The sequence below is a fragment of the Leptidea sinapis genome, chromosome Z, assembly GCF_905404315.1.
Source record: "Leptidea sinapis chromosome Z, ilLepSina1.1, whole genome shotgun sequence".
NCBI lineage: Eukaryota > Metazoa > Arthropoda > Insecta > Lepidoptera > Pieridae > Leptidea > Leptidea sinapis.
In genome coordinates this window covers 9762632-9775300 of record NC_066312.1, presented here as the reverse complement: position 1 = coordinate 9775300, position 12669 = coordinate 9762632, and the positions used below count along the sequence as shown (strand labels likewise).

The window sequence follows — 12669 nt, the reverse complement described above, 5'->3', positions numbered from 1 at the left end:
CTTTTAAAGTCGTGAGTGCAGAGAGGAGGTTTGTGAAACTATAATGTTCAAAAAAATTGTATATTATAAAGCAAAATCTCAAACAAAGGAAACTTCCAAGAGTGATCGATAGAACAGCAGATCAAACGCGGAAAATTTAACTGATTTGTTCATAAATCCTGCAAAGGGATATTCAAACCGACAAACTCTAGATTGATATGATCTTAAACGTAAGCTTTAATGACGTAGAGCAGGCGATGATATCACGACAGAAGCGAAGGTAATTAAAGAGACCTGAAGTAAGTAAATCTTGAGCATATTGGACACTATCCGCTACATCTTGTAGGATACTCAATAGGTCTTAAGATGCAAAATTTTACGCAACTGCGTTATACATTAAATCAGTCTTCTACTCTTCCGGCAGTTTCGTTTTTTTTTTCAGTTACAGTAATAGGAGATTCAGCTACTGCCTGCTTTGCTGAGTTGAAAATTGTTTAATTTAACATTTACCAAACAAGTGATATCACTAAAACAGCTGTAACTGCAGTTAATGTGTCGACTTGCGAAATGTTAGAGCAAGAAGACCCACGTAATACAAACGTGGACATATAGGAGGTCCTAGTTATCATATCGGAGAGCATTTAAAAAATCTTACATATTTAAGTGAAGAAATTTTTATGTCGTCGTATTATGAATCTCATGCATTTACAAAAGCGATATATTTTCTATGAGAGAATTTATTGACGCACAGTTCTGCTCTGAATCAATTTTCTTTACAACAACAGGGAGCATATTTTACGAAATAATTCTTGATGTCACGAAATATTATTGACAAATTCATAAAAAGGAGTATTAATTTATTATGTACAGAAAATATCTGTCGGGTCAGCAAGTAATTTATAAAATACAGGATAAATAAAATACAATCTTTTTAAAATAGATTACGTACTTGTTCAAGCAGCCTAAGTTTGCGTCTTTGGGTATGTTCTTCAAGCCGGTCGACGTATTCACGCAACTCCTCAATTTCTTCTTTCACCTGTTGTACCGTGTCTAGCTCCTGCTTGATGGCAACCATGTCTCGTTTTACCTACACATACAAATACAAATTCATTTTTGGTAATATAGTGAATCGATATTTTTTATTTGGAATCATAACTCAACTTAGAGTATACTTTGGGCGTTGTCCTACGAGCGTTCTTGCCGGAAACGAAAGCGGCGCGACATGGCGAGTTGTCCACAAGCGGTCGTGAACAAACGGGACCAAATGTGGTTGAAATGAAAAAAAAACTGCGAGAAATGTAATGCGGTTGGTTTGCTATACAAACTGAGTTTGACAATAATTAATATTTTAATTTACTCTCTGTTAATACTATCCAAGCAAGCCCTATTAGTAAGTAATTCTCCATATAAATTATGATTCTCGGTAAATATGCCTCAAAGTAAGTTTCTCTGCTCTGCCGTATGTATTTCTTCATAACGTGATATTTAAAAAAATGTTTCCCGTATCGTTCCAAAGTATACAGGGCTCATGGAACGGCGGCAGCGGTGCGGGGTTGCGGGGCTATGGGCACGTAAACAAACTCGACGTGTCGCACAGCTTCGCCTTGAAATCGCTTTTTATTACATCGGGTCGCTTCGTTATTGCGTAATCGCCTTCGTAGGACCTAGAGTATTTTTACGGTAGTCATCATCAGCCGGAAGACGTCCACTGCTGGCCAAGGCCTTACCCACAAAATTCCACGACGGTCGGTCCATCTTGTGGGGGGTTTACCAACACTGCGTCTTCCGGTACGTGGTAGTATTTTTAAGGTAGTACGATTTGTTATTTTTTGGTAATGTCATCGCTGGAAAATAAAATATTTGTACGTACGTACGTATGTACATAATATGAACCCCTATGAGCTCTTGATGTTAGTCAGCGTCACCTGCCATAACAGTGCCAATTTCAGTCGTAACGCGTTACAATAAACATCACTGTCCTCAAAGCAACGAAAATACACAAGTAAAAATTAAATACAGGTACCTACATGATATCTCGGAATTTAATAAAGTTGTACTAGAGATCAATATGTTTGTAGAGATGTATAGTTTTACGTATCTCTAACTGTCTCTGTGCGCGTGGACATACCAGTTCGGAAGCGCTATTACAAGCGACTGACCATCTTATACTTGATAGTCTATACTACTCCTGTATATTCCTGATGAATACACTAAAATATTCAAATTCGACTGGTCAAAAAATTCGCATAGATTCCGTATTTGTTAACTAAAACGACTAAGGTTGTTTTCGACCAAACACGATGTTATGCGAGGATAACTATATGGGGATAATTTTACTCTTTGAATTTATCCCTTCGATATTTTCATTCCCGTTTTTTGAACGTACTTACGGAGTACACTATCTCAGTATTGTTGTACTCTTAGATAAAGGATTGATCTCAGCTGCACTCCAACTAGATACCGCAGTCGTAGTCGCAAAGTGCGGCAATTAATAACAATGGACGTACCAAGTGGGTACGTACCTCGTATTCGAGCCAGTTTCGAGCAATGTGTGACGTTGACATGTTCTGACGTCGTCAAAAATCGTCCGTGTAAATATTATAATATTCTTAGGTTGGGGGTTGGTAAAATGCAAAATTAGCTTTAATCATAGTATATCAATAGGTAGTTACTCGCGAGTAAAAACTAACAGCTCGAATCAGCTCCAAGCTGAAGAAAGAAACATTTTATGACAGTTTACTCACCTCAGACACTTCGCTCTGGCATGACTCAACGCTTTTCGTCAGCTCTTGGAGTTGCGTTCGGATCTCACAGAGTGCGACCGTTGTTTCAAGTTGCCGGTCGCCCCGCTGAAGCTCATCAAGTTTGGCAGTCAGATTCATACTCATCACGCTCACCTGTCTCTGAAGGCTACAAACAAAAAACTTCTTAAATATCTTAATTCAGTACCAGCACTAATATTTTGTGTTGAAATATAGGGTTTCATGCCCGAAGTAGTCCGTTCATCTGTCAGCAGGCTCTATCCCAAAAACCGCAACAGTCAGACAATTGAAAGTTCACTGCGTCACAGTTTAATAAAGCCAAGACGTTTAAAAACAAAATGGCTGCCATGCATTTATTTAAAACGTATTTAAATAGTTTGTTCAAATTGTTTAGGCAGATTAAATTAAGCACAATGAGTACTTGGTATGGTATAATCGGGCTAATTTCCGCAACTCGACGACTGCGCGACTATTTTGCGTGTGTGCGATATATATTTGTTATTCCTGCCACCCCAATTCCTCCAGAAACCTTCGCAGCCTCCTCTCCTTCCTAAAGACTTCTAGGAGTGTGTTTGGGGTACCAAGATGTTGAGCCCAGTATGTTGCTACACCTGGACAATGCTGAAGTACATGTGCAGCAGTTTCCTGTGCCACCATGCAGGGCTGTCAGTTATGCCCATATTAAATAGATGTTTATTATAAGGACCGTGCCCGGTTAGGGCCACCGTTATCTATCTAAGTTTAGATTCTATTGAGCTTAATAAGGCGATTTACCATACTGGCATCAATGTTGGGGATGAACACTTTATTTCGTGGGTATTTAACGCTCGTTCGGATAACGTCGGTTCGAGTCGACAAATGTATCGAAAGAGTTACGGATCTTCATTGACAGATCCAATATTAAGACAAGTACCGGTTTTAACACAGTCTCTACAGCATGGCATCGGGCCTACTCAAACAATGCCATCTAACCCGACATATATGCAACGAAAATTATGCAACCTTATAATGGATTAAGGAACACAGCGGCTAGCGAAAGTTATGATGCAGCAGATGGATTGGCAAGAAAGGACTTGGAGATGAAGGTTGTAGATCCCGAATTCTTTCTTATCTCCGAAAGGCGCTACAAAGATACAACAAGGTAGATGATTGCATGCAAACTAAAGGGGCTCTTCCGTCAGCTAACCCCGGATTATCACGAAAGGTGTAACAGCATTGGAGACGGGACGATACGACTATGGGTACCTTAAAAAAAAGCGCGTACAACTTCCTTAAAGGCCAGCAACGCTCCCTTGATTCCTCTGGTGTTGCAAGAGAATGTGGGTGGCGGTAATACGCACGTTTGTCCTCCTTTTCCATAAAAAAAATCAAACAAGCCATGATAATTAAAACTCAAAAAGGAAATAGACAACACTGCAAAGAATTTCGATAAGACGTTCAAATATTTTCAAGTTGCAACGATACGAAAATGTCGTCAATTGCGGAATTCCTCAAGTCAAGTGATTTAAATAGTATTTGTACTACCGGAATAAAGATATATATTATTACCTAGCTACCAATGGACAATAAAATGGAATCAATGAATAGGTATTACTAACAATGCCGCGACGCGGACGCCCCAAGCGGTCGGCCATTATGAGATATACTAATGAAATCATTCGATTATAAAAATGTCTCGAGATATTTCAATTATAAAAATTTGTGGTTACTAATTTTGTAGGTAATTGTAACGTAACGTAGTCGACGCAGGTCAAAATTCAAAAATATTTTAATTATATTGTTTTCATGATGAGTATTGGATTAAGGTACACAAATAAATAATTTATTAAATAAAAAATCTCTCTAGTATTAAAAATACCACATAAGTAACCATATTTTAAAATACTAATTATTTTAATAACTTTCTGATCACAAAGCCAAAGACAGCGACTCTCGACTTCGAGTTATTTTTTTTACTTATTTCAACAGGATTAGTAATACTCATTAGTAACGTCATTCGATTATGAAAATAAAAATGTTACTAATTCCGTAATCGATTATTAACATTAGTAATACAAAATAATTCGATTATAGCTATCATTCATAATCGCCGACCGCTGGCCGCCCGCCCGCCAGCAACATGTATACATTGCCTATATATTTTATACAATACCCGAATTATACAGATTCCTTTTATCTTACAAACGTAAAGAGTTTATACACTTCAGATTTTATATATTTGCTACAATAAGCAAATTTAGTTGAAAGTTACTATTTATTCAATCATAAACTTTCATTTTATCTCATTCATTGAGTTGTGCAGAACGCACAACTATGCAAATAGAGGAACTCAATAAAACAACCCTCGTACTCGCTTTGCATCCATTAAAGCTTTTGAAACTTAGGTACCTATTCATATTAATTAATGTTTGATACTAATAAGTGCTTTCATGCTAAATGCACAATTCTATATAGTACCTATATAATATACAATACAGTCATTTGAACACCTTTTTGTTTCTCTAAAACAATACAAAACGTTGAGTAAATATGGAATATATCAATCTTTGTAAATAAAATCGATTGTTTTTAGCAATCGAGTAAGAAATCCAATTTGGACATCACTACTTCAGCTGTCAAAAATTATATGAATGGTTGGAATACCTAGTCTGGCTGCTTATATATTTATGTCGATAATAATATATTGGTCCATCCACTGTCATTTTTGGTTAAAAATATAGTGGCATTCGTGGCGACATTTGACAATCAATAATTATCATACCAACGTCCAGGTATCTATTGAAAATGGTAATATCGACAATTTTTTAGTGGTGAAACTGGAAGGTTAACCATGCAGCTTAGTCGTGGTTATTAAAAGTGGGTCTTATTGGAATACCATAACGTGATTTTGTGATATATTATGGTTCATATTTTCAGGTCCAGGTGAATTATTGAAGAAATTAGAATGGTGTTGTCAAAGGTCGATGGTACGATAAATTGATTTTTTAGTAGTTAATAACAAACTTGAGACGAAAAAGGTTCAGTATTCCGCATTCCGCAACTATACAAAAGTGATCTTAATGGATGATACAAGTTTCTTCTGCCACTGATCGATAAATTCCCGTGAGAGAGCTGCATAGCTGTGGTATATACGGTGTCTGCAATACTATCATTGGAGTAAAACTGTACGATATAACGAGTATTATTTTATTTATACAGTCTTTCTTCTTTGTAGGAGATTTATTGAAGTAGTTACTTTGCGGAAATCCATAATTATATATAGTAGTATAGTCTTCAAAGAATTCGACACTTGTGCACGAGACTTAGTCTCTCCTGAGGATGCCTCGTGTAGAGAAGAAACAAGTGTCGAATTGCTTGAAGACAAATATTGGCGGAATTAACACTAAAGAAAACTGAAAACATTTGGATATTTCTTCTTAATATATATACCAACACAGCAAGCTTCACGAAGATCCAAATTTTAATGCTTGATAACAGATAATTTGTAACTATAACTATAGAAAATTTATACATAATAATATATAGTATTGCTGTTTAAGTAAGTATATTGTATTAAATATATCGTTGTCTTGCAACCCATAACACAGGCTTTATATACCTAATTTGGAGCAAGATAATTTGTGTAAAAAGTTTGTCAATATCATTATTATTATTATCATTATATTTTTATGAAATAGTATATAAATAATTCCAATAGTTATCTTAGGTTAAAAGAAAAAGAAAAGCCGGTAGTTAGTATAAAGAACTGCTGCTATTTTATTTATGCTTTCATCAAATAAATATCGAATATTTACACAATCTTTGCTTGCAACAAAAAAACTTTTATCTGTAGCGTGTTTTCTCACGACGCCTTCAATTTTGTACTTCATGTGTTTTTAAATAGATATAAAGACTGACATTATATTTAGAGTCCAAAGAGCTGATCACCCCAATTTTAAATTTAAAAGATAGTATTATATATTTTTGCTTTTATCTAGCAGAATTATTAAGAAGAAAAATAGCTGTATTTTATAAAGAAATGTGCTTCGAGGAAGCATTCGTAAGCTGTTTATTCAAAAGAGATTTACACTTCCATAATTCCTTAGAAGACGCTTGCGGAAAATCATTTCATATTTATTATCCTAGCAACATATTCAGCAAAGGTTACATAAGCAACATTTCAATATGTACCTATAAAATATATAAATTCCTCTTAGTAGTAAGGTTCCATGGAGAATATAAATAATTAAGAGCTAATGTTTATAATATGAGAATATTCTAGTAACTCAGTTAATATATACAACTTAATTGAATTAAGTAAATAAAATTTCTAGATACGGGACACGGACAATATAATTTCAAAGACTTATAATGGATCACACTACTAGAAAACACATTACGATCACACACATGCAAGCAATGTTTTATTAGATTCCTTCATTTAATTTATTAATGTCTTAATATAGTTACAATGGAGTAAGGTGTAAGCGGAAACACTGTGCTAGTGTTTGCGTAGCGACAAATATAGATAATGGCCATTGTACTAATGTTAGTTAGTACGGTGAACTATGGTTCATGTTATGAAGTCAGAGAAGTGAATGATAGGCACCGCAAGAGGCATCGTCTAAATATCTGCAATACAAGATACTTGGGATGCTAAGCCAAAGAATATTAAAATGTATAGACACACTGAAACACAGACTGTCATGAATCGAGAATGGAATGAAGCCGGTAATGGGCAGGAAAGCTAATGTTTGTTCCACATGTCTCTAGTCACACGTACCTAAGAAGAAGTTCCCTGAGTGTCGCCTCGTCCTCCTCCGACGGCGCATATCGTGTCAGCTTGCGGCTGGCCTCGCGGCCCTCATGTTCCGGTACCACTGTATCAAAATCTTCGTTTATTCTTCTATTTGCTATCGGAACTTTCCCTCCCTGTACTACTTCACCAACTTAACACTGATGTCCATGTTCAGTCGGCTAGTCAAAAGTTTTCTTAGCATTTACGAATTACTCAAAAGTATATAAAGCGAAATCTTAGAATATAACAAAATTCATGTCATAAAATCTAAGTGATAACATTTAAGATTTGATTTTAATAAAATACTGTTTTATTTTATGAAAAAGAGCAAACCAATTATTCTTCCTGGTTGTACTTTTTGGAAAAAGAGCTTCAAATTAAAATCGTTCGTGCGTTATACTGTGTCTGACTTCTGAAAGCTCTGTGAAAGAATTTATTTTTGCAATTGGTATATGCATAAGTTAAGTAAAGATAATAACATAATCTATTTGAAGAGAGGTGAACGACACATGTCTGACTATTTAAAACTTCTTACACTATCTAGTTTTAACTCCTAATGATGCGGCCACATTGTCGAGATAAGTATTGTATTTTTTATCTTATTTATATTTTACAATTTCTTGTCAAATTCTAAATAAACAGATTTCTAAAGAATTGTTGGAACTATTTGATTTTATTTTCTACTTCGCATTAGAAAAACATTTAAAATAATGATAGTAATGAAATATAAAGTAAATAGACTACACAGTGAGCGAGAAGATAAAAAGATGCAAAGAGGGGACCTATTGCGTTTTTTTAGTGTCGTTGTAGTTGAAAAAAGGCTTGAGGATAAAAAAGGCTTCATGCCTGACGGGGCTTCTGCTTACCATAAATACAGTAATAGAACAGTACTTTAAATTCATACTAGAGCACCCGAATCACTGACCTCTACTTTAAACCACTGGACAGGCTGTTCCATATGTTTGACAGGAATTTATTTGTGCCTATTTGAAGCGCCACTCGCGAGCGTCCAGAGAACTAATTATGACGTATAATGCAAATGGCTGCGAAGGAACGTACAATACTCTGAAGTATTTTTGCATTTTGAATTAATTTCGGTCGTTTTCCGTGTTACTTATACTTCAGGAATCAACGTAATAAAGTACACGATTTTTTTGTAAATAGTTTTCCTATCGATGTTTGTTTAACTGAGGTTGTCAATACTGGTTTTAGTACCGCAGACTCTCGCTTCATGGCCAACAGCGCCAAAATGGCGAATATCAAACAGGCACACAAGCACTTTGACAGCCGCCAGTCCAGTGGTATTTATACAGGTCAGTGACCCGAATCGACGCACGCACACTTACACACGATTTACACTAGGAGTGCCTAAATCTATTGAGTGCCACGCTTTACGCCGCCGCGACTGATCCCTGCCCGAGTTCCTTAGCTGTTTTTGTATGTACAAATCCTAGTGCTCCGCCCAGACGTAGGTATAAATTTCAAGGAGAGCGCTGAGTTACGCTACTATTGTATTATTTACTGTAACGTGCCCTTACCGCATACTTTTTGACCTTATCCCGGAAGTCTGATAAAGTGTTACTTCCTTGCCATTTGAACAAAGTCACATGTTACAAATTATATGTAATTACTATAGTATTATTTTACCTTAAAGATTTATTCATAACAGAATCGAACCAATTTATTCACCGTACATGCTAATTAGTGACAATGGCCACATAATAAATAATAATACAAGATGGTGTGTTCATTCTGGATTTGATATTGGTAACAGTAACTAAATTAATTAATAAGTTTCGTGGCTAGATGTTCAACTCAAAGAGCCTAAGCTGTTGTGTATATCGATCCAGCACTCAAGAATTAGATATTATAGTCCTCTATGAAAATAACGATACTTTATTTTTAGAAATAAACATTAAATTGATAAACTAAGTATAAAGTAAATAAGTTAAGCGTTGGTGCCGCAGTAGGTTGAACAAACCTTGACAAATGATGTGCCCTCAATGACGTTCTATACACATGGACATATAATTCGCAGTCTGATAAAAAAAGAGCAAAATTGGGCTTCAAGACAATGTAAGCACACTTTTCGGCTTAGTCGTATGTCAAGTGTCACTGTCCGAATCAAATGTGAACTGAATAAATGTTTTACATTGCTGCTTATTGACCAAGAACATTTTAAACAACTGGAGTAAAAGCGGCAATGTATAGAAATAGCAGTCGAAGATTATTATGGTGTAATTTGAGGAATTTCCCATATTTCGGCTTTTTTTACGACGTACGTTGGTCTATGTACAACAGATGTAGTTGGTCTATGTATAACAGATGACTGTTGACCATGTACCTACTCTCGAAGCGACTTACAAGTTTTGGACTACGTGGAAAAGATGGCTGTTGTTCATTTATGCTGAGAGGTGAACCCTAACTGTCATGTTAATAAACCCAATATAAATTTATTTGATTAAGTTTTTACTTCAAGTTTAAAATTACTTCTCTCCGGCATGTACTTATGTAGTGAGAAAGCAAATATAAAGACAAAACGTTTCAAATTTTGAATATCTTTACTTCGCGTTTATTAATAACATAGCAAAGTTATAGTTTATACTCTTTTGACAGATCTCAGAATACGCTACGCTTTTGTCTTCATCTCTATTTGGCAAAATTGTCATGTTTCTTGGAAATCCTTGGAAAAGCGCATGCAACGCAAAATGCTATTTAGACGATGAAGCAATACTATCTTTAAAAGCAAGTAAATGTACTGTATTTTGTAATACTTATTTATGCAACTGTTGTGTAATAAGGGGTACTAAAATACGATGTGGGTTGATAATAGTATCAAATGAGTACTTATCAACAGTTGCACACAAGACTTTATCTACACCCATAATATGAATCGTCTATAAAAGATTCAGAAGCAGTTAGCTTACTGCTAACATTAAAAAACCCAATATACTAGTAACCATTACATCATGCAAATGAGTGTTGTAATGAAAACGATGATGATATAATGTTGTACTGAATTTCAATTTGTAATCGTTGTTGTAATAGAGGATTTGAGGTATGGGTTTAGATAAAGAAAATTAACATCCTAAACAATATATGGCCTAGGATCACTGCAATTATTGCCTGTAGATACATAATATGAGAGTGCATAACAGTGTACGGACTCGAGATGGCAAACATGTAGGTATTAACAAATCTAGGTTCTTTAGTTAGAAAAGCATTTTTTTTCTCACACGAGAACTATTATTAAGACAGAAGTTATAGAATACTACACTCCGCCATAATTACAGAATGGTTATGCATAATGACCCCTTTTTTTAAAAGAATATAGCACTCAATAAAAATGTGCAAAGAAAATATTGTTAGATATTATTTTGAGTAACCTTCCTTCCAACCTTCGGCCATTGAACTTGTTTAGACAAAGGCTGACAGAGGTGAAGTATAATTATTGAAAATTACAAACTAAATCAACAACAATGTGCTTGAAATTGAGAAATCAAATGTTTCATGCTTAGATCATTTACTCGTCTAGACAGAGCCTCGTTCTGCTACACAACCGATGAAAACAGGCCAGGTTGATTACTTTGGTGTGCGTGACATGCTACATCTTACACTCGCAATTTGTATGCCAATTTGTCTTAGTTTGCTTGAATTGCTCGAAATAGAGGTTAACTGTCAACCTCAATTTTTTTCGACATTTCACAGCTCTGTCACAGTCACAGTATCAAGACGTTGGTATGATTTAAAGTTTCAAATGATAGTGAACATCTAACGGTCGTTCCCAAATATACTATCTACAGATTGAGATAAATTACTACCTACTTCTAGTCAGTAATTTGCGGTCTCAATATACCCGAAAGGTAATTCTTATCGCCTTATATTGGGACGCGTGAATTGCAATTTCTATACGAATTTCTATCGCTGGTAAGCTATACGTCCTCCCATTGACAGACAGCTTGTACGGATAAGGTTACCGTCGATAAATTTATTGGGACAGGAAAGTCAGCGATAGTTACGATATCTATCTCAAGTAAGAGATAGACTGAATATTGGGAACGGCCGTAAGTCGCCATCCACTCAAACTGCTTCTATAAATCTATAAATTGAACACATTGAACCAAGTCCTGAGCCGTAACGACGTAGTAACCAAAGACTTATAATATACTAGAGACTACCTGACAGCCAAATAATGCATGACCAATTTTGATCTGTCAATGTGTGCGTTAGTTAGTTGTTTAGCTTAAATAATTTATACGCCTAGATAGACTGTGATAGCTTTGAATACGTCAAAAAACTAGCGGTGAACTGTAAGCCTCTTTTTTCAGTAACGCGTGCACACAAAAAAGTGACTAACACATTGCGTAAAACGATTTTAATGTAGGTGTAGCTACATTAAAAGCGTTTAATAACACATTAGATCATATAACTAAGCTGTTAATAAAATCTGAAACTAATGAAACATTTACAAATAGAGTAAATATTTTCATCATAAAACAGCATTCCAATACAAATATGTATGTTGGCTGTTTTTCCGAGTATTCAATTTCCAATATTCAAATTAAAAGGAATGCCGCTATGGAATAAATTTCAACGAATTTTATTTGTCTGTTATGAATGTTTGTGCAAGCCGAATAGCTTAAAATCATATTTGCTGAGTGGAAAACATTTCGTTTATTTAAGCTTTTAATATTTCACGTTTATAGTAGGAATATAATTTTAATTGAAATTGTTGATTACTACGATATGAAACGATACATAAGCACAGCGTTTCATGTATAGTTGTTAGGTTTAATGGGAATGTTATGAAGTTTATCTACACCCATGCTTTAAATCCTCTATTAAAGATTCTAAAACAGCTTAATGCCAACATTAAAACACAATGTCATTCAACCCAATTACATCATCCAAACGAGTGTTGTAATAAATTTCAGTACAACATTACAACACACGTTTTGGTGATGTGATGGTTACTAGGACTGGCTTTTTAAATATTAGCAGTAAGCTAACTGTTTCAGAATCTTTTCTAGAGGATTAATATTGTGGGTTTTTTTATGAAAAAGGATGTAGATAAAGTCTTGTATGCAAATGTTGATAATTAGGATAAAACACTCATGTGATACTATTATCAATACCCACATTCGTGTTTTA

General features: G+C 35.1%; 1 protein-coding gene across 4 annotated transcripts in view; it reads right to left on the bottom strand.

The window, feature by feature from the left end:
* LOC126978338 (glucose transporter type 1) overlaps window positions 1–12669 on the bottom strand; it is a 60601-nt gene that overhangs the window by 11885 nt on the left and 36047 nt on the right. For all 4 annotated transcript variants that reach the window (XM_050827078.1, XM_050827080.1, XM_050827079.1 and 1 more), the window contains exons 4-6: window positions 7504–7600; window positions 2724–2889; window positions 929–1066 (exon numbers count right to left, since the gene is read on the bottom strand). In XM_050827078.1, coding sequence (XP_050683035.1) covers window positions 929–1066; window positions 2724–2889; window positions 7504–7600 — 401 coding nt within the window. The remainder of the gene's footprint in view (window positions 1–928; window positions 1067–2723; window positions 2890–7503; window positions 7601–12669) is intronic.